We start from the raw sequence: 23,784 nt of genomic DNA on the forward strand, positions 1-23,784 counted from the left end.
TTTCATCCCTGTTAAAGGCAGAATTAAGTTTAAAATTCTTTGCCTGAAGTACCAAGTCCGGAATGATCAGGCCGCACCATGTCTGAAAGACATCAGGCTCCCATATTATCCCAAAAGTACATTTAATTTTAAACATATACAGACTAGGTCTTTCCTTCTCCAATCTCTGCCACTGCTCCACACATGCAGCATTTACTAAAATGAACTAATGAGTAAAAGGGGAAGCAGTCCCATTTGCCACTTTACCTTTTTCGCAAGTAGCACCACCATAGCTGGGCAGACAAAGACACACAAAAGAGTTGATCTCATCGATGCAGGTTCCTCCGTTCTGACATGGATTCGACTGGCAGTCATCAATGTCTGCAGGGAGAGAGAGAACATGAGGAGGTGAGTGAGATTAGACAGAAACATAGACGTATAAACAGCACTTTCCGAATGGCTACTTTTCTAAACTACCTGCCACAGCTTGTTATTGAAAAAAACCCCCTGAGAGATCAAACTTGCAGAGATTAGAGCTGTTTCTGAGAAAGTTATAATTAAAGCGAATTGATTGAACTTCATCAGCGAGCGGTTTGGGATGCACTGAAGCGCATGATGCTAATTGCAATGTGTTTGCAGGACGTGCCGCAGTTCTGCTGTCAAACTTGAGCCAAAAGAGAGAGGGAGAGTACGGTGGAAGCTATGAAGAGAGACAAAGCGGCATGGAGGAAAACGGAGAAAAACAGTTAACTTCCAACTTCAGCAACAACACTGCTCCCACTCAAAAGTTATCTCGCTAGCAGCTATGAAAACATGTATAATAATGCAATTTAAAATTTCTCAAAGTGACCAGAAACAAAATGCCGAAGCAATCGCTTAGATGTGATATTAAAACAAGTTTAGATGTTTGTGCACAGGCATATCCAAACTCACACATATTTCACAGAGGTGTTGCCCGGGTGAGAGTTCCCATTCTGTTGAAAAATGGTAGCTGTATTTCTCTGGCTGATCTGTGCCTGGGGGCAAAATCATTAAAACTGCAGCTGGTATCCCACAGTCCTCTGCCATCACAACAACTGAGTGAATCCCTGGAGCTTTGGCAAGAGGTCACAGGAGGGGAGGAAAGGTGAAGGGAGAGGAGGGAGGCAGCGGAAAGACAGAAGACTGAGGGAAGATGAGAGGATAAAGAAATACTGACAAACATGGAGAGGAGCAGAGTTAGGAAGGAGAGGTGATGAAAACAAGGATGGGTGGAGAAAGCCATTCGGAGAGGTGATACGATTCTGTGAGTCTGGGAAGTTGGCAAGTTTCAGGGTTGGATTACAGCGGCTTTGCAGGCAGACTCTGTTTGGGGTGGAAGAGTCTGTTTGGATAAAACAGCATGACAGCTTCATTGCTGGTGCCCCGCTTTGGGCTGGCTGATATCAAAAGCTGAATTTGATGCAAGAGGTAGAGACCCAGCCAGAGGAACCGGAATGAGACGCTTGGTTTAGTGTATCACTGGAAATCCGTGTATAACTGCCTCTGTCTGAGTCACGACAGGGTGGAAAAAGAAAGTACACGAAGAAACAAAATAACAAAGCAGAGATACGCAGAGAGTAAACACTTCCCACACCATTAAAAGGAGCTTTAGGTCTGGCACAGATAATCTGACATTATAAGTGGGTGGCTGGTCCAAATTTTAAGGGGCAGTGAATGGAAAGGCTTTGTCATTCTTTGGCTTTAAAGCAGCACATCGTTAATTTTTTTATCTTAAATGCTCAGGAACTTATCAAGAAGTTTGATATGTAAAAGGTTATTATAAGTGCATATGAGGGCAAATTTCACTGAAATAAAAAAACTGATGTCAACAGAGTTGTCTTGGCTCAGCTCTTTTGCTTAAATTTCATTCAAATTGGAGGTTTGATCTTTTAAAACAAACAAACAAACAAACACATCAGTGTCACTGGATTATAGTTCCATATATGGGAAAGCGAAAACCAATGGGGGAGCTACACAAGTAAAAAAAGAAATCTATTCCGATCGATTCCTGGTGAAGTATTGCAAAGAGTTATCAGAGTTAGTTGTTATACAATTGATTTTACTGTGCCAGTAATCAAACTATACTATCATAGCTCATCTTCACCGTTTTTGGTTTGAATCTGTCTTTTATGACTCTCACAATCTTTAGAAAGTGCAACACTAAACAGCTGGAGACTGCAGCAAGACTGTTAAATGCTTTATAAACTGCTAAACAGGATAGGGCGCATCAATACTAATAACCCGAATGGCATGTGAAGTACTGGACTAGCAATGCAACCTATGTAAGTTATTAGCTGTCAAATAACCTAATGTGAAATCAATAAAGTTAAAATTAACAGCAAGTACCCACAGCCACATATGCTTCAGAGAAATGATGATATACAATAAGATACTACAATGAAAGCCTCAAAGTATAATGATACAATATTACTGTATAGTCCTCTACTAAAAAAAAAAGTTTATTTATATCTGGCTTGCTTTTACTGCATTGGCAGTGTGTTTGGGATGACTGCTGAAAAATAAAGCTGTTGAATTCATGGTGGATCAAAATCTGAAGAATGGCTTCTTGACAGCCACCCTTCCACTGAGACCATTTCTGATGAGGCTTCATTGAACACTAGCTGGATCAACTAAAGCACCAGATTTATATCTTCGGCCTGTGTCAGGTCTCAATTGGATTTTTTTGGGGCTTTCAAATACTGTTTATCTGTTGCAGATTTTTCTTTTTATAGGCTTGCCACATCTTTTTTCTTTTTTGTCCTCCAGTTTCCAAGTGTCCAGTTTCCTCTGATTTTTTAAGAACACACTGCACAGTGTACTGAGATATGGTAAGTTTTTAAGCTATTAGCTCTTTGGGAATTATCTTACAATTTAACAGTATGTCTGTAAAAGTGTGTTCTCGCTGGCATTTGTTTGCCCCTGGACTAAAGTGAAGGACTGGACTGAAGATGAGTAAAAAAGTGATCAAAGTCCAGCTTGGAAAAGCCCAGAGAACTATTGTTCAAAACCACATTTAAAAAATTAACGCTGTCTCCTTAGAAGCCAAAATATTAATAAATGAGGGGTGATTCAAGACTTCTGCACATTATTGTAAATGTGAGTTAAACAGACAAACAAAAAGTCAGCAGCTCTCTCTCTCTGCTTTCGCTGTATGAGATAGCAATACGCACAAGGCGTCAGCCATTGTGAACGGCACAGGGGTGATTAAGTTAGTGAAATCAGTCATAAAGTAGACAGGGCCAACTCTCAGTGTAACACTCAGAAAGTCTGTTCATCTCGATGAACACGATCAACACTGGATCACTCATTTAAGTCACCTGGATGAGTGACAAACGTTTCTTCCAGCGCTACATCCAGATGAACAGAATAAGCTTTCTTGGATTTCATTACCTGGATGATTGAGCATGCATCAAGATATTTCAGTGTAACAGAAATTCAAAAGCTGTACCATTTGCTGTATTATAAGAGAAAATACAGGCTAAATGAATGAAATGCTACAGCAGTATCTCTGTGCCTTTTCCTTCATCACTACAATATAATGCCCAAAAGTAAAGGTTAGTAATACGCTACCAAGATTAGCAGGTGAAATTTAGCTTGTATCTAAATGAGAGATCAAGAGAAAAGAGTGAGACAGTTAAAAGTTAACCTATAAGATATAGTACACATATTTTGATACCTAGTCTGACTTTACCAGCTGGAGACTGGTATCATAAATACTGAAACATGTCTAAGGCTAAATATGGTTACACAGAACTGAAAACTGTTTAATTGAAAAACGTGAGTTTAAGTATCTTCAGTGTAGCTGAATGCAAACATAAAATGTATTTGCACAAAAAAACGGATCTCTCAGAAACTCCAGAAAATGTCTCTCCCTCCACAGCCACACCGAGCCAATAGATGAGCAGGTTGCCAGTACAGCTGTTCAAATAAAAAAAAGAACCCTAATATGAGCCAGCATCTGGTCTCATTAAGCACTGCAGAAGAAAGCTAAGCCGAAGACTCAAGGCACCCCTTGGATTTTAGGAGCAACAGGGTCAATAAAGTACAGCTCTGAACATGAGCTATTAGTGGGGCCACAGTAGACGGCAGATATTTTCTCAGTTGAGAGCCAAGAGCACAGTGGATATTAATAGCTTCATGTTGTCAGGTTCACAGAAATCTGAAGAAATTTAAGGACAAAATGCTTTTACTGTATATACACTCACTGGACGATTCATTAGGTACATCTTGCCAGTAACTGGTTGGTCCCCATTTTGCCTTCAGAACTGCCTTAATTCTTTTGGCATGAATTCAACAAAATGCTGACTGTGGAGCTCATTTCAGTAGAGTGAACTAACAATCATGGACAAGAAAAAAGTCTGTGATATACTGAGCTTAGTGACATGGTGTGTTATCCTCAGAGGTGGCAAACGCATACACCTAAACAATAAAATTAGTCTAGTCAAAGGTTACAGTGGGATTCAGCAGGTGGGGAATACTAATATCTGTTTAGTGGCTCAGTGCACGGAAAAGAATAACATCTCACAGTTTCTAATGTGAGCCTCAGTAGGTTTTTGTAGTGTACTGGCTGTGATCAGCTAACCTTCTGCTCTTTGTGGATTTATCCAACAAGATGTCATCAGATGTTTCAAAGCTAGTATCAAAGTCCGATGTCCACCCCCTACACTGACACTATACCCTTTATACTATCTTTATACTAGACCTATACAGTTGGTATGAAGTTGGAATTCAGTGAATGAATCTAAGCATCATCATCTTAAATACAAATTCATATCTGCTGCACTTAATGCAACCACTGTTCGCCAGTCCAACAGAGCGCTTTATTGTGAATTCACCACAGTACTGCAAACTAACCTGTTTATCCTTCACATAACTACCCAGAATTTTCATTCAAACATTTGAATAACACACTAGTATAGCTTTCTTTGTTTAGCAGGACGTTTCACAAAATGAAAAAAACATAATTTATAAATACACAAATTCAATATGTGATTAAAATGACATGTAAGCTTTAAATCTGCAGTTTATCAGTGAGCAGTCTTTACCTTTAAATCTCACCACTCTTCTTCCTCTCTGTCTGTCTTCCTACATCTTTCTCCATCTCAGAGCGACGTTAGCTCTCATTCTCTTGTCTCCCTGTGAATCCAGCAGCTGGACCTTTAGCTAGCAGCAAACTGTGCGACAAACTCCACACAAACAGTTTGTGTGTTTTCTGATGTTTGTTCAGCTGATAAAAATGTTGAATTTGAAATTACATGCCACTTAAAAAATGGCACTCGCTTCATGCTTTGTCCTCCTCAGTAGTGCTAGCTAGATGCTGAAGTAGCACGTACACAACATACGGCGGGCACCTGCACTCCCTCCGGCCAAAAGACATAAATTAACCTAAAGTAACAAGCCTGTTTTGAAAATGTAAAGAGTACAAAGTACAGATATTTCTTTAAAAATGTAGGGAATACAATAAAAAGTTCTCAGATAAATAAATACTCAAGTAAAGTACTTGAACTTCATTGCTCCCCACCTCTGGTTTTCCTGTTGGAAATGCAGGAAAATGAGTACACTGGTCATAATGGGATGGACTGCCAGCAACTATATTCAGGTAGGATATGCCACATCATTACACCACCAGCCTGAACTGTTGATGCACGGTAGGATGGATCTGTGTTTTCATGTCGCTTACACCAAATTCTAAAGCATAAAACCTAAATGTTGCAACAAAGATCACCAGACCAGGTAATTTTTTTTTTCAATTTTCTGTTGTCCAGTTTTGGTGAGCTGATGTATATCCTCAGGTTCTGGTCGCATCTGAGTGGCACGCAGTGTGGTCTTCTGCTTCTGCAGTCCATCTGCTTCAAGTGTTGATTTATGGTGCTGAGGCCAGCTACAAACAATCTGGCTATTTTCCTCTGACCTCTGTCACCAACAAGCCATTTTCAACCAGACAACTGCTACTCACTGCATATTTTCTCTGCAAATGATAAACTATAGAGATGGCTAACATCATTGAAATAAAAGCACTAAACTATGGTACTATCTAGGCAGTGAATTGGTATCTGTGTATTTGTCACAGATACTGACAATATCCTTGACTTTGGATAATCATCTATGAAATATGCATATAATATCCTGATATTTAATCCACTGATGATCTTTTCACAGATCTCTTCACATACTAACGTCACCTTTGATGTGTCCAGTTTTCAGACAATGCATCCCAGTAGAATACCAGCCTCTGAAATGCTCACAATAGTCCATATGGCACCAACAAAGCATGCCATGTTCAAAGTCACTCAAATCACCTTTCTTCCACACTCTGATGTTCAGTTTGAACTTCAGATTAATGCACTTAAAACACTGAGTTGCTGTCAAATGACTGGCTGATTAGAGATTCAAGTTAACAAGCAGCTGAATGGGTGCACCTAACAAAGTGTCTAACTGAATAAGCAGACAAACTTGATGTTCAAGTAAAGAAAAATAATAATAAAGTGTTTGTAATCCACTGGTACAAGTCATTCAATATAGGTATTTTTCTGTATCACCCTGTTTAATTGTTTTATTATTTTTATAAAACCACCACTGTATATACGGTTTCCTCTGATGACATGTTCACAAAAATATATGCACCTATTGACCAGAAAGAGTCAAGTATTAATTAAAAAGCTACACTTTTAGGGAATTAAATTGAAAGTGCAAGTGTCTCTGCATTTCTAATGGGATTTATGGATATGGCAGTATTCTGATTAACCTCTTTTCTTTTTTGAGGGACACACACACACCCAGACACACACAAAGGCAGAGCGAGAGAGAGAGAGAGAGAGAGAGAGAGAGAGAGAGAGTGAGACAGCATATTCTGTATTAGCAGTGGACCATCGCTGTACAATTACCAAGAGTGGATCTCAGTCAGACCAAATAAAAGAAGCAAAAGATTATGTAGGAAATGGGTTTCCTTTTCCTTTTTCACAGTAGAGAAAAGTGCACACACATGAATTAATTTTGGCCTAAAAATATGGAAGAAAGTACTTAAAAATATACATATATTTCTTACTTCATACCTGAGTATCTAGTCTTTAATGCAGTCCTAGCTCTTTTGTAAAAACGATAGACTGGATGGATTCACACTTGTGAATGATGACTAAAAAAGGATAAGTAAATCCTCCTCTGTAGCTTCATACTTTGACCAACCTGTCTGCCTGTAAATATGAGCTTCACTCGGGTAATGCTGAGGTAATATTTGAAGCACTGTAAAAGAAATTACAAAATTCCACTATAAACATGAGTTAACAACCTGTGTAGTTTCTGAAGAGGTAATTTCATCTTCTTGTAACCAATTTAAAAGCCTTGGGGAAAAGCACACTAGTCTTTTGTCTAGATTTTTCTCAGACTTCTGTGACCTTGATGACACAGAGCTTTGGAGTAGCAGCTGAAGACCTAATAGAGCAGGTATAGATGTAGGCTTCACTCAAATTTGCTGTCACTTTGGATTAAGCGAGTGTTTCTCAAGTGCAGAGCCACTGGAGGCATGGAAAACGAATTGACAAATATGAAGTGAAACTAAAGTAACATATATATCTATAGGGAAAATAACCAAGTAAGACTTTACACAGCCTTTATTTAAATAAAACAGTTATCAATCAAACATTTTGGGAAATCAGGCATTTGAGAAACACTACATTAAAAGCATAAAGAAAAAACACACCTAAAATGCATTTGCTATCACCTTGTCCCCCGAGTAAGAGTAAAATATCCCACATACACCTATTAGTCATTAAAAAATGAGGGATCATTTATAAAAATGTTAATGTGCTCCTTAAAAGTATAATAATAACTGTGTGGGTATCACAGGACTTCAGTAAAAACCCAAAGAATAAGTCCAACTAAAATGGTTCGCTAACTACATTTTCATTGGTATAAAAGTTTAATTACATAGTTCATTTTTTAAACTATATTGAGCAGGTGTTACTTTATCTTCCTACTTATTCAAAAGAAGGTCTGTATGAATGTGCAGTGGCTGCCCTTTACCTCCTAGTCCATTCACAGTGAATGAGAGCTGGAGGCTAGGTTTGCACAGTATACTTGTTTGAATTGCCTACTTGCCCATCACTGGTTTCCAAGCTGCTTGTCTTGTCACAAAACAATGCTAAACCTTGTACCTGCAGCAGTCCGAACTATATACATCATTCAGCACAGTAAAGGTCAAACATTCAGGTTAACTTTTGATGCTAAATCTAAAGCTGCTGAAAAAATATAATATTATCATTGTGCTCTATATAGCCATGAAAACACTGTTCCTCTCCTTAAACAGTGAGATGAGGGCCAAAGTGCGGTAGGGCCTATCCACTCGATGTCCGCCCGGCTGACTTAATGAGAGGACCATCCAACTTAAGCAGGTGGCAGTGTCTGTGTGAGACTGGATTTGAGAATTTGTATGTGTGTCCACACTCTCTGGCTCATTCCCCAGCACAACCAAATCAGGCCTGGGCACTAGTACAGTCTCCAGGGAGTTGAGGAGAGCAGTGCTCCACTTATCTACTGGCAGAGAAATGGATGGAGGAATAAACAGATGCCAGCCACTGTGGTAATTTCTGTGTGTCGCTTACAAACTCGTGACCCTACTAGCTTTTATTTGAGCCAGTATTTTAAATTGAATTGGCAGGAAGCAAATGAATGCAAAAACTCGATAAGTTACTGTGATGAAAAATATCAAATTAAGGTTTAACTACATAATTTGAATGGGGCTGTTTCTGATTGCAAGATGAAAATTTGACCTCCACTTGTTGTTTATTCTCATCTTCCTGTGTGTAGCTGAGGAGAGCTGGTGAGTTATGAGGATGGAGGAAGGGGAAATAGAGAGAGGAATATGGGGGAGGATAGTGAGAGAGCAACCAGACAAACTGGGGGTGGTGTCACTTGACAGAATATCTGGAGGCTTACTGCAGGCATGTGTCAAAACCATAGTATGAATAATTGAAAAGGGACAGAGAAAGAAACAGAGAGATACAGAGAGAGAATAAGAGTGGGAGTCAACAGAAAATGGGTGGGAGAATAACGTGGTCCAGCCTTTCCCCCATTTCCCTTTCTGGATTATCTCTCAGTTCAATAGATCAGATTAATTCCTATTAGCTGCTTACTCATCCAGAGCATTGTGACGCTAAAGTTCAACTCCGTCACCCGGTCGACCTATCTGACATGCTTGTGCTTCCAGATGGTCTTTTTCTACTTTCAAGCAGAGAGAGTTACACTTTTAACACTTGCCCCAGCCTGCGTGTTTCTGAATATTGAGGCCAAATAAAACGTATAAAGCTCTTTTTCTTTTTTTATATAAACAAGACTTGAAAAACAATCATTATTTAATGGCTATGAATCGGGATAAAATAGGAAGAGTACAGCAGAGACAGTCCACTTAGGGGGAAATAAAGGCTTCGAGAAAGAAAGAAATATTTCAGCAAAGGACTATGCATTAAAACATAGTATATTATTTTAGCGGTCTAGTAACTATGCTATAAAATATATACCACGGTTATAAGATTGGAACTATCCTTCTATTAAACTCTTTAGTCTAACACGAGAAATGACATTAAATAAAATCTGTTTTTATAATTTAATTATAATGAGGATAGGCTCTGTTACATAACTTATAAGACAATAACAGTAAATGTGCAAATTATCAGACTTATCAATGTCACAGCTTTGATTGTCATTACTGACAGATTATAATCATGCACTTCATTAAATTCATATCCAAAAAACAGTTTTAATATTAATTCTTCCAGCTGTAGGTCCAGTGGTTTTTAATGGTTCTGTTTAAATAATAAATTAGTTCAAACATAGGCTTAGTGTATATGCATTTCATAAGGTCAGCAAGAACAATTAGGTGTCATATTTTATACATACATCAATGCAGTTGTAAAATTCTTTACAGGAATAGAGCTATATCTAAACATCAATATTTGCTGAGGCCCATCAGCGAAAGATGAAGCCTTCAAATGATGTTGAAAACTTTATACTTCTGGAGAATTGATAGATCAGAAAGAGGTGATTTTGTTTTTTAACCTGTTGATCTCTAATTTGGAACATAACCTTCTCTGGAGTAATCCAAGAAGTAATCCACCTGTGTTGTACAGGATTACCCTGAAGTTACCTGAATAACCCCAAATCCTGCTTCCTGGTACAGGACTTTGTGTTTAAAGACTGTTTGAAGATATAAAACCAATTTGGAAATAAATACTAGGTCTTATATTTATTGCATGAAATTAGCCCCATTTTTGTTCTTTGAATATTCCAAATTATTTTGTCTACATATATTTCCTCTTTTTTCATGAATTTAAAAAAATAAAATAAAATTGAAAATTCAGTTACAGGTCCATTTCTCAGAACGTTCTAGTTGCAAGGAACATGATGTTACTTATAAAAGCATTTACTTGCACAGAGGAAGCCCTTTTCATTCCACAGATGAAAGACAGTGCTTGAAATGTGTATATTCTTATCTGTCCCCTCTCATTAAAATTAACTGAAGGGTGACTATGTCCTTTTTGGTCATCTTTTTTGGCATGGTCTGATTTTTTTTGCAAATGTCCTGATCCCCATTTCAGACACTCATAAATATTCACCTACCACATCAAATGATAGCAAACGTCAAAAAGAAAAGCATTTAAGACTTTTTTTTTTTTTTTTAACTTTTTGTGGGCTTTGATATAAAAATAGTAACAATTCCCTCTGATCAACTTCTAAAAATTTCACTCAGAAATGATTTTAATGATCCTGCATCTGGGGTTTGCTTTGTAGCTTGAGAGGAGTGAGAAGGGAGTAAAGCTGCTGGGTGCCCATTCTGATTACCCAAAACCACTATAAACTTCTATTGAGAGGGTCAAGATTGCAGCCATTTACCTGTCAACATAATGACTGTTTGAAAGAGCAGTAGGAGCTGTGAAATGTAGTGCTGCAGCTGACTTCTTTTTAAACCTATTTAACATTTAAGGGAAAATTCTGACAAAGAAACAGTGCCGTTTTTGCAAAATGGTGTAACTGCTTTGGTCAAAAATAATTACCCTTCCAAAAAGAGCTTTGTTAAATGATAAAAAAAAAGAAGAAGCAAACAAAGAATAAAGCAACAGAGAAAATTTGAAACATTCAGATAACAAAATAAAGCCATTAGTGAGCGTATATTTGCAGTATGGCACATCTATTATAATTGTGTTGACTCATTATGTAAATACCTGTATGCCCACAAAAGCAAGCGATGGAAGGTGAGAAACTGAAATCTCATTATGCTCTGTATACAATTCATCCAATATCAAACTTCTGTTGGTGGCAGGCACTGACATTTGAAAGCAAGTTTATCCTAACAGAGCTGGAAAAGCACATTTTTCTGTGTGGACTAAATGCCAGCTGTACAGATCAAGTATCAGTCTGATCAATTACACAGAGAACCTTTGAACCACTAAATGCCATCTGAGGACTTCTAAACCTGACAGTGTGGCATAGAAGGGATGAAAGGACAGTATTATTATCACAGAGGGAGGGTAACATGCAGAAAAATACACATTAATGCACGTTAACCATAACACACTCCCAATGATGCTATTGCCTTCAGACACCTATATACAAACACATTCTTCTAATTGCCTAAGAACGACAGCTGACATTATCCAAAAATAAACTGACATCCGATCCTGCAAAATGGAGGCTTTGACATTGAAATGTTTATGACAAAAAGTGTTTTTTGCTAAAAGGTTTTTTTTGTGTTTGTCGTCTTTCATATTAAAAGACCCTAGGAGACTGGCTTCCTTTAGCTTGCTGAGGGGCATTGACATTTCCATGCCCTTCTACAAAGAAGGATACCTTTCTATTGAGCGCCCGCTCGTCCAAACAGCACACAATGGACCATGTTGCTTTGTGTCAATAACTATAATGTAGGTGAGTGCTGTGTGTGTGTGTGTGTGTGTGTGTACAGTGACATTAATGAGCATAAAATGAATTTTGTTATGTTTTTGTGAATGTGTGTTTAACGGCTGTGTATGAGTGTGTAGGAGAAAACAATTATATGGTTTTGTGTGTTTATAGACTGCATATCTGCAGCTGCAGCCGATGTACTTGTGTTTCAGTATGTGTTTGTGCCAAGATGCCTAAATGGATCTCTATTCTCCCGCTTTTGTTTTGAGCAAGAGCCCTTTTCTCTTGCATTTTTGGCAGCACTAATTACCATTTTTATATTTAAAAATGGATAAAAAGATGTTTTCCTTTTTATATGTGAATATAAGAGAACTATCACCCGGCTCTGCAGTTTCACTGAACAGAAAGGGTTTTAGTGTCATTCAGCTAACTATTTTGGTTCATTTATTAATTTTTTGCATACTGCTTTCATCATTTAACCCAGTTTCAACTCACAAATCATAAATCATCATAACATAATTTCCAGCATCACAAGTCAGCTCAGATACGTCCACTGTTCTAATGCATAATGTTACATTTTATAATGTCATAATTTCACACAAAAATGTAAACGTTCATATATTCTGTATTTATTTCATGTAAAGTGAAATGCACACAACAATCGTGGGGAAAATTGCTGATTTGACAGTTGTGCATATCACTGACAGGATAAGGTCACTGTTGAAAGGACTGACTGTTCACAGAGTGTTGTACTCAAGCATGTTTGCGTAAAAATGACTGGAAGGGAAAAGTGTGGTGGGAAAAGGTGCACAAGCCACAGGGCTGAACAGAGCCTACAGAGAACTGTCAAGAAACGTTGATTCAAAAACTTGGGAGAGAATCACAAGGAGTGCACTGAGGCTGGTGTCAGTGCATGAAGAACTATGACACACAAAAATCACTGTCACATTTCTCATATCAAACCACTCCTGAAACAGAAACAACATCACAAGTGTCTTACTTGTGCTAAAGAGGAAAAGAATTAGACTTCCAAAATTCTCTTTTCAGATGAAAGGAAGTTTTTCATTTCATTTGGAAGTTCCAAGTGAAAAGACGAGTGGAGAGGCACAAAATCTAAGGTGTTTGTTCTCCAGTATGAAGTTTCTGCACTCGGTGATGATTTGACGTGCCATCTTCTGGTGTTGGTGTTGTTTGGTACGCTGTGTTTTACCAAATTCAAACTGCAGTTGTCTACTAGGAAACTGACTTTAGAGCACTTGCAGACAAATCGAGACCATTTCTTTTTCCAGAAGCACAGTGCCAAAACTACTATCAAATGATTTACTGACCATGTTATTACTGCGCTTGACTGACCAGTCAACATGACTGTATTATCAAGAGGAAGATGAGAAACACTTAACACAAAACTAGAGAATGTGAAGGCTGCTATCAAAGCAATCTGGGCTTCAGAGATGAGCAGTTTGTAATCCTATTACTTTTTTCAAGTAACAAAGTAAAAAAGTAATTAGATTACTGTTACTTTCCCGTAAGCATGCTGCGTTACTGCGTTATTAAACTGTTGTGACAATGACGTAAGCCCGTGCGACGCTCGTGGCAGCAACAGACCTGTGTAGATCAACAATGGATAATATGGAGTGTGGGGGAGAGTATGACCATACAGCGTTTAAAGCGTGGACGTACTTACATTACTTTAAGTTTTATTCCGTAAAAAGAGACAAAAACATTAGCGTCCTCTGTACACTCTGCGTGGGAAGAAAACTTCTTTCTACAGCAAAAAGTTGAACTTCAAATCTGAGCAAGCACCTAGCAAGCCGCCACGGGAATGTGAAATTCACAGAGAAACCCCCGGATCCCCCCACTGACATGACTCCTGGTACTGGGCAAACCTCCACCCGCCCCACTCCTGCTAAACAGGTGACAATAGATTTAAGAGCGACAGGACTTAGTGCCGCTCAATTTTTGATTTTATTTTAGTGCTGCCAGCGTTAATCTTGTTAAAATGACGTTAACGCCATAACCGCATCAACACGGCAAATCTCTGTTAGTTAATGTGGATCGCCCCGTGCGTGGGGCTGCATGACGTCAACATGTTAGCATGGTTAGCTCGTTAACGTGTTAGCGCTGTGCACGCATGGGGCAATCCGCATTAGATTGCCAAAGGAGATTTGCCGCGTTAATGCGGTTATGGCGGATGCGGTTAACGTCATTTTAACGAGAATAACGCTGACAGCACTATTTTATTTATTTTTTGCTTTTTGTTTTTACTTGCATCTATTTGAAAGAGTGAGTGTAAACACAAAACATTATTTTGTCTTATATGCTGGAATATTATAATATTATAATATATTATAATATAATACTAAATACTTTTTTCAAGTAACTTGACCAACACTGCTAGGCTTCAGTAACATCTCAGCCTGCTGCAAGCTGCTTCTCTCCATGTCACGCCTTATGGAGCAGTAATTTGTGGTGAAGGAGGTGAATAAAATTATCCTTTTTGAATTAATTTACCAAAAATAACTTCAATACGGGATTGTGATTTTTTTTTTTTAGATCACCAGTCCTCTACATTGTCCAACAGAAACAGACAAAATTGTTAACAAACTGGTGAACAAAGAAGTGTCTTCAGCAGCTAAAAATAGCAATAACACTAATTCACTGATATTTATCAGACAGTCTTAAATACAACAAATTTAACTTGTATGCCATGCTAACACAAAAGGGGCTATCTGAGAGCAAGGTCCTCCACCACTGTCACTGCCACTGCTGATGCAAGTGCAAATTCCCTATTTCCAACATTTCAAAGTCGTCCCAGTCTGCACCAAAACGTAACAATTTCTGTTGCCTGTGAACCACCGCAACACCAAGTGTCACAAAATTCTGCCTAGTGGTTTTTCTCTTGCAAATGTAGCTTACATTAATAGAGTAACCCAATTTCACCATGGGCTGAATTTAGTACAGCCACATTAACCATTCAGCGGACTATGTTGAGGGAACAGCAACCTCAAGCCTCAAATGTAAAAACAGTTGTTAGTGTGACATTGTCTATTTATACAGTCGAGAAATATCTATCCATGTTCTTAGGTTGCACCTTTAAGGGTGAGGCAGACATAATAATAATAATAATAATAATAATACCTGTCATATGTCATATATCACAGCTAAAATATTTGGTTGCGGCATATTGACTTAAGGGAAAAACACAAAAACAAATTCGACGGTCAGTACTCGTAGGTCTCCTGGAGGCCAGTGAAATATAGACAGACAGGAGACAAAATAGCTGCAATCAGTGTAAAAATGTGTTTAGCTCATGGACGTGTATGAATGTATGTGAGATACGAATTTTGTGTGTGCATGTGTGTGTGTACACCACCAGTACACAGTAGAGTCCTGGGCCTTAAGCTGTCTTTAGGTGCAGTGAATTACAAATGGATCAGGATCAGCAGGGACAAGAGGAGACTACACAGCAGCTCTGGTACTGCCCAAGGCTCTGTGCTGCTCTCAAGAGAGCGTGCTCGGGCGTGATCAGCTGATCAGAGGATCCACAGTCTGACGATAACACAATCTCCTTTACTGTGCATTTCTGGTTAGAAATAGAGAAAAGTATTTCACCCCTTTTGAACAAGACTACATTACTTCACCAGTACATCATGTGGGAGCCCAGATGATGTACTAAGAGCTTCATGCAGGCAGGGATCCGGCTCGTCAGGGGTTACCAGATTTTCTTGTGTCAAAGGAAAGTGAGCAAAGTGAGCCTAAAGCCCTCCTTGTAGACATTTCCCCCCAAAAATCTGCAACGTTGAGAATAAAAACAGCAAAAGATTCATCTTAATTCAAGGCCTGCAATGTGGATGTGGCAATGCGCAGGCTGCGTCAGTGGCGTGTCTGTGAATGTGTGTGCCCACAGTATGTTTCAGACAGGTCTTCGCTTTGGTTGACAGCACTGTTGCAACATTCATAACAGCCTGGGAAAATGTAATGAGCTAAAGTGTCACAACATCTCAAATCGCTCTGCTAGCCTTCACTTCTGACAGTCTGACTCCGCTCCCCAGTGCTGTGTGTGTGTGTTTGTGTGTATTCACTGGCTTTATCTTCAGGGTCTGTTTATATTTTGTGTGGGAGGGGGCCAATGGCCAAGAAATGGAAGCCAGGGACAGGAGAAGCCAAGCAAGCTGCCACAATGCCACCAGTATCTTACAGCCTCACGCTATTTTTGTCTCGCCACAGAAGTCGAAAGAAGGAAACTGGAGATATTCAGGACTGTAAAGTGACAGAACATGCAGAACAGATCCAAAGAATCCTCTTCCTCTCCTTTCTATTTCTCCTCCCTCGTTGTCTTCGCTACTACTGTTATATTAGTCACTTCCGAGTCTCTTCACCTTCTATTTTCTCTCTCTCCCTCTGGAGATCTTTTAATGGCAAGTTTATCCTCGTTCACCCTGTGGCTCTTACCGGGCTGATTTCCTTTGAGTCTACAAGGTTTACAGGTGTCCCTTTAGGGTTCCTGGTGTTAGCAGTGATGGTGTCCCTCAAGGCTGTGTGGTGTAAGGTCTGTTCTCTGACAGCTCTGTCTGCCCGTAACACCCAGGGTGCCAGGTGTTATCATTAACACGTCTCATCACAGCTTAAAGGAACCACACGTCTAAATCTTACAATGGATTGCTTGTGATATCACTTTTCTCCACTTGCTTCCTTGAAGCTTTTTCCAGTCCTCCATCTTCAATCTGTGTTCCTCCTTTTCGTGCATACTTTGTTATATTTTTTTCATTTTTGTGCTTCCTTCCTTGCACGCTTTTCCATCCTTCCTCGCCTCCTTGTCTTCTGGTCCTTACCTCTATGAGTGCGCACACTTAAAAAATACAATAACTTTAAGTAGAGCAGTTCCCTAGAGGGGTGAGTGACAGGCTATTCTTTACCTCCTGTCGTTATTTCTGACATAGTTAAAGAGGAAATAGTAGACTAAAATTATCTATTTTTCCCTTTGTCCTGTCAGAATCAATTAATCACTGACAGTAAAATTATATAAGGATGTTTTCCGGAGTGGTGAGAGCTCTGATGTTGAATTCTTAAATCTATTTCTGGTAAGGAAATTGAATGAAAATCAAAAAAACTGCCCTCTGGTAAATACTAAGAAGGAATTATTTACTATTTTTCAGCCGGTGTAGATCTGACAGTCATTCAGACACGAGCCTAGTGAAGGCCTTTATCCCCTCAGTCATCTTTGCTCTGTCTCTTCCTCTTTCATGCTTTCTTGCTCCATCTCACTCTGCCTCATTCATCTCTTTGGTTATTTTCCCCCCTCTGGGTTGCTGCTATGGAGATATAACAAAAAAATCTCCACTGTTAGGCCACCACAAGGTGTACAGTAATGCATTTGCTCATACATTTTAGTACAGTGTTTCTTGCATTTTATTCCTCATTAAAAATGTCAAATATATGCAAAGTATACAGTGTTTATACTTATATTTGTTCTTACACGTGCAGCTCCAAAACTAATCTAGTCATTACCAGGTGGTGAATGCAGATGCATGAATCAGACATTAAATGGTCTTTACATTCTAGCACATAGTACAAAATCTGTATCCATGGATACTAATGGTAAGTGAATTAACAGCACAGAAGTGGGCATTGTTTAGCCTACATGTGTAAAAATGTCCTATGCCTGTTAACTACTAAATATTTGTCTTTTTAGGTGCATTGCTACATTTGTTGGCTCCACCAACAAATTAATTTCTTTAATTAATGAAATCACTTTCATTCAAATATGGTAATGACTGTCTGCATAGAGCCAACATGCCAACACGGTGACAGCTAAATGATAACAGCTTCAAACTGTGAAGTCAAAACCAGTCGATGATGTCACACTGGCTAAGTCCATCTTATATATACAGTTCCTGTCTAAACCATGCCATATGTTTTTATTTTCTTGCATGAGTGCACTGTGTTGAAGAAGTATTTAATTCATATTTACAGCTGACATAAGTTTGAGTCTCAGTCTGCAGGTGCTTGTGTGTCTGTACTTGAGTGTCATTGTGTGAGTGTTTCTGGAACACTGATAAGACCCTCCCGTGTAAAACCCAGTTTGCGGTCTTCATGGGAAATCAATTTGTCCCGCTTTCTACGTGGCCAGCCTTTATATGCTTCACTTCCTCCCACAGCTGTCACCCAATGTATACAGAACCATTGCCTCCCTCCATCCAACACAACGCACACATACTCACTGAGCTAAATCAAACGCATATCAGCTACATACATGCATATTCATTCAATTTCTATGCATATTCGGCACTCCAGCTGACAAGTGAATTACAAAGAGTGGCAGAAAAGATGAGTCAACTCAAGGTGGTGGTGAGTGTGTATGTGTGAGCTGGTGAGAGAGTGAAAAAGATAAAAAGAGAGAGGTGAATCCTGGCAACTTGGCCAGGAGCTCATTAATCTGCAGATGCGTTCACACCAAAGAGATACGGCGTGCTGCACTCACATGTATTCACACATGGACGCACGCACATTATGAGCCCTGTAGCTCATTCTTATTCAACTCTGCAGCCAGTGTGTCCTTTGTTTCTCATTGTCCTGAGGAGGTTTGAGGGGAGGGAGTGTCCATGGTGATTGAAAACTGAGAAATTATGCCGTCACCTATTTCATATCTTCTGTGAACAGAGTTTGCCTACACTCCAGTACCCCTCTGCAGATGCTTGGGTTTTTTTTATTAATGTTTTTTTTTGTGGCGTTTTTTTGAATGTGTTTAATGGATGCACCACCAGCTGAGTCAGCTGCAGGCGCAGTGTCAATCAGCACTACAGGCTTTTTTTGGCATTCTTGGTGGTGTTGGGGTAAGAGTATGCATGGTAGTGGCAGCGGGGGTACAGCCAATCATAATGCTGATTGAGGAATCCAGCGATGTGGAGGAATTAATGAGGCATGGGGTACTGGCTGAGCCAGCCAATCATAGCCCTTTAAGAACTCGTCAGCTGCTGACAAACTGTGAAAAACTGCCGGTCATCAATCACACCAAAAGAGACGTTCTCTGCCATTCGCACACTTGCCATCACATGGTAGCTCATGGATTGTTCATTTTGAGTCACAATGCTGAGTCATTTGTTGTTATACCACCTTCAAACCAAAATAATTCACCAATAAAATTTTAACCACAAAATGCATCACCACCCCATATTTTTCAGCAAAGATTGCTCTTAAAAGCATCGTGTTTGAGTTAAAAAACGTCTGATTAAAAAAAATCCAGGATCATTAAAGACCAGGACTGTATTTTCCCATGGTTGAGTTTGTCAGAGTTGTTGGTGGCATATGAATGACCTTTTCTTAATATCACTTTTTCCTACCTGGTGGTGATTGTCCTATTATTGCAGGAAAAATAGAAGCAAAGAAAAAGCACTAGAAACTCTATAACATATGGGCCTAACCTCTAGAACTAGAAGGATTTGGAGCCAAACACATAAATCCATTGCATCATTAATGATGGAATGAATGAGATGTCCTGAGGGGAGCAGCACGGCAGCTCCTGCTCCTTCCATCTATCTTCCTATATGTAACCTAACAACTCACCTAGGATCTATCGATCTGCACATTTCTTTCTTACTTCTTTACACTTCTGATTATAACTCTTTGCTTTACTGCATAAATCACCTCTAGCTCTAAGAATACCAACTTTAGCTTCACACTTTGTTAATCTTGAGAGAATCTGCTGACAAATATCTGAACAGCCTGTGTGTATCTGCCACAGAACATCCACCATGTTCAGCTACAGTCTGTGCTTTGCACTTTCACAATTGTCTTTGACCTCACCGCTTAGATGTATGGACCTTTGGTGAAGTGGGTATGGGCCGCTGATATTAATAGCCTCAACCTCATGAATCTTTCAGGCTCAATCATATGAGCTGATGTGAAAGGAGTTGGCCCTAGAGGATGAATTAGTTAATACATCAACCAGTGGAGGCATTTCTAATGCCCTCTTTAAACAAGAGTTGTGCATTAGCTCTTCTTATAGTCTTGAGTACATATTAGTTTAACATAAGACAGGTACAAACAGGTGTGTGTGGGGGGGGAGGTCAGATCTGTGTGGAGAAAAAAAGGACATAAAAAGGAGAATACATTTCGCACACGCCCTTGTGAGCATATTTGGCAATTCGAGTATGCAGGTGAGTGAGCGTGTGAGCTTGAATAAGTTTCATTTTATGCATGAGTACAGAGACATTTCGGTATGAATAATTGTATTGGCCTTTGACAGAAAAATACTGAGCAAGAGAGGGAGAAAAAAAGGCATGGAGCCACAGAGAGAGGTGGGGGGAGAGGTTCGGGGTTGCGAGAGAGTGAGGAAGTGTGGCAGGAAATGAAATGTGTTATTTGGGAGAAATGGAGGTGGTAGTGTGGGGTGGAGGGTTTGTGTTCACCCCAATCTCTGCACTGCAGCGCGATTTCAATGCAGCCCTACACTGCAGGCTTTGCCAAAGAGCGATGTTCTGGAGGGGTCAAGGAAGGGAGGAAGGATGAAGGAAAAATGATGGTCTGAGCAGAAGAGAGGGAAGAAATGGGTGCAAAAGAACGGCAGAAGGAGAAGAAAAATACAGGAAATGGCAACTAGGAAAGAAAATAAGGAGATGGAGCGTGAAAGAGTGGCAAATGAGGTGAAGACATGAAGATGCGGTCAAAGTGAAAAATGTAAGAAAAAGAAAAAACATATTTGATAAACGGTAAAGAGCAAGCAAGGGAGAGAGGAAGGAACTGGGGGAAATAACTCCGATCTAATCACCATGATTGGAAAAGTTGGAAGAGCAGAGTGTGTGGTAAGGTGCAAATTAAAAAAAAGAAAAGAAAAAGAGTGCTTCCTGTCAAGCAGAAAACCAACCTGAGGACTCTGCTATGTGCAAACATACTGCAAAAGATGTTGCTTTTCAATTTATTTTGCTGAAATTGACCAGGGAGTTCTTTAAACCACCTGTAAGTCTGAGCAAATGTGCTCTGTTAAATTGAAAAGGAACTGGATAGATGTTTATGCCTATTAGACGTGGTGTTGTTTTTGACTGATTTACTTGAGAAATTTTTGGAAAGCTGAGAAGAAATGAGCAAGGCTGATTAAGGATAAGAAATAAGGCGAGTTTATGAGGCATGTGAAATTGGTCAAGTGACCCAAGAGGCAGAAAGAGGAAATCACAAGTCCAAGAGGAGTTTTGAAACATGAAACACATTTATTTGGACTTGGATTTGAAACTTTGTGGACTATGCTTAAGAGCTTGGTCCTCGTCAGGTAACCAATTTAAATGAACCCAACTAATTCAGTAGGGAATTCAGAATCCATTCAGAACCATACCAGACGCGTGTTGATGACTATCAAAGGTGAGGTGGCTGGCTGAGGCGCAACTTGCTAACCAAATATTAGTGAGCATTCTTTTGACCCTGTCTGGATTAGAGAAAATCCTAAATAAATTAAAACTTGTGCATTTCTAATTTTTTAAAGTCATTAAAGATGTATGCTGTGATATAATTTTACCCTGGAAAAAGAACAGTTTAAGGAAATCGTTAAAAGCCCAGACTTACCATGACATTAATGCCCATAATAAATATATATAAAGCTTTGACTCCAATTGTACATCTAACCAGTAAAACCAAAGACCCTGCTACCTAAAACCCACTTGATGTTGTCCTCCCAGAATTAATAAAAGGTTGCAACCAAAGAACTATTTTGCCTGAACACCCTGGGAGTTAAGTTTCTTCAGTAGATGAATTAAAATATACAGCCTTTACTGGCTTATGTTAGCATAAGCCTTTTTATTCAGCCGGCATCTAGCAAACAATAAATCATACAATATGTTTTACAGTCAAGTGGAACAACCCTGCCCCGTATCACTCCCGTGATAATGTGACAATTCAACAAACAAACAATACATGTATTTTAATACACAGTGTGTGAGTCTTATTTACCAATATTCTATTACTGTATGTGGCAATTATAGTCGTCAGTTTCGATGATCAGTATTTGTGTAGCAGTTACTCAGATCATTAGTTGCACTTTATGAGAATGGAAGCTTGTCCTTACAAGGCAACTGTGACCATGTCAGTTCGGCCAAACTGTTGAACTTTATGAAGCAGCACAAGTACTATTATCTCCTCCAACTCATCATGCAAATGACAGAGAAAATGGAGGAGGGGAATCCACACCAGGCCATGAGAAAGATGGACAGAGATGAAGTGAGACAGGGGTTGAAACACAGGAAGTGAGAATAGGATGACCAGAGTAATTTCCCACTTTTAACACCACCATTTACCTTCTTCACCCTATAACACACGCTGAATATGAAATCCAAAAATCACAGTTTATTTACTAGCTTTTAGCTTTGATTTTCTCTCAGACGTCTATGTGTTGCCAGTAATAACAGTGTGTTGTTGTTAATCTAGATGCATTTGAGTGATTTACAGCCTGAAATTGCTTACCTGCCTGCTCCCTTTTTTGTCCTGATTGACGGACTGATGGAGTGATTGTGATCTTCTGGCAAAGCAAATAGCAGTTGACCTGAAATAATTTGCATAATTCCTGGTCTGCCTAGAATCACTGTGATTTGTTGGCCAGTCTTTAGAAATAGATGGAGATAGGTTAATGCATTTCCTTCTCGACAAGCCACATTTGAACTAAACAGAAAAAGCTGCTTCTGTCAGAAAGAGTTGGATTTTGTTTTTATACTATAAATAAAGACAAACAACGGTCCTAATCTTGGAGGAATTTATTAAATTTGTGATTTATTGCTCTGGTTGCAGATTATAAATCAAAAGAACTACAAATGTTGCACCATTATAACCCTGTTGGTGTTGCATGGCAGGAGTTTTTTGTTTTTTTTTTGAAATATACTGTATACAGACTGCAGAGTACATTGATTAGAAGCCACAGGATCCTGAACTCTGACTTCTCATCCATGTTGATTTAAATTTAACACAACAACTGAATAAAATAAACCTGCTGGATTTGCCAGAATGTGCGATACAGGCAGGAAGTACTGAAGAATGAAGTGTATGGCTGCTGCCATTTTCAAGGTCATGAACAAACGAAATCACTCTAACTAAAATGTAATCGTGGTGTTTTATGTGATGAATGTGGGAGCATTCCTTTTACAAAACATAGGAGTACAGGAAAGATACCACACAAAACTACAAAAAACCCACGAGTGACACTGTGAACATACACGGACAAAAAAATAGTATGAGATAAAACTAAACATGTACTTGATTTTGCTGTATGAATTTATGTGCATAAGGCTGCTTTTCCCTCTCCAGATAGATTGAAATGGGCATAAATATATTAGTTTGCAGTGCAGTTAATACTTAATAGACCTTTTAACAGAATGGATGGCAATGAACACATTGTGTCACATGGGCAAAACCCTCCAAAAGCAAGAGCATTTGTCACTATGAACAACTGCTACATATGGCTGTGGATATTCATAGAAGCTGTACCATAAATGTAAAACATTTGTAGCGCTCGCACTTTAAAAGATCTCATAAAGTACTTAATACTTGATGATAAAATGCAAGGATAGTTATCACTAAAACTAGGAAACTGCGTGTGCATGTCATGTATGTCCATGACTTGCACAAATTCTCATTACTACCTAATTCTTTTATAGAAACTGGATGATTTGTGGACTGTCATATGCATCTGGTTTCAGGTTTTGCATTTAAACTGTTGGTTAATAGTATTACACGTGTATTGTTGAAAAATTAACACTGAGAAAAGTTAATGATCTAGTTCTCTCCATGCATTTAAGTGTCACTGTAAAGTGGAGACACTCTCAAGTTGATTGTGAGAGTCCAGTCAAGTAAAGTCAGACCAGAGAGGTGTACTAATACTAGTTTCGTAGAGGAAGGATTTCACAAAATTTTAAAACCCCA

The 23,784-nt window shown here is 39.0% G+C and overlaps 1 protein-coding gene across 3 annotated transcripts in view; it reads right to left on the bottom strand.

Annotated features, from left to right (window-relative positions):
* Window positions 1-23,784, bottom strand: part of ncanb (neurocan b) — a 175,232-nt gene that overhangs the window by 46,244 nt on the left and 105,204 nt on the right. For all 3 annotated transcript variants that reach the window (XM_084921781.1, XM_084921783.1, XM_084921782.1), the window contains one exon: window positions 247-360. In XM_084921781.1, coding sequence (XP_084777907.1) covers window positions 247-360 — 114 coding nt within the window. The remainder of the gene's footprint in view (window positions 1-246; window positions 361-23,784) is intronic.

The sequence above is a fragment of the Perissodus microlepis genome, chromosome 23 (genome assembly GCF_051167445.1).
Source record: "Perissodus microlepis isolate ML-2025 ecotype Zambia chromosome 23, ASM5116744v1, whole genome shotgun sequence".
NCBI classification, from domain to species: domain Eukaryota; kingdom Metazoa; phylum Chordata; class Actinopteri; order Cichliformes; family Cichlidae; genus Perissodus; species Perissodus microlepis.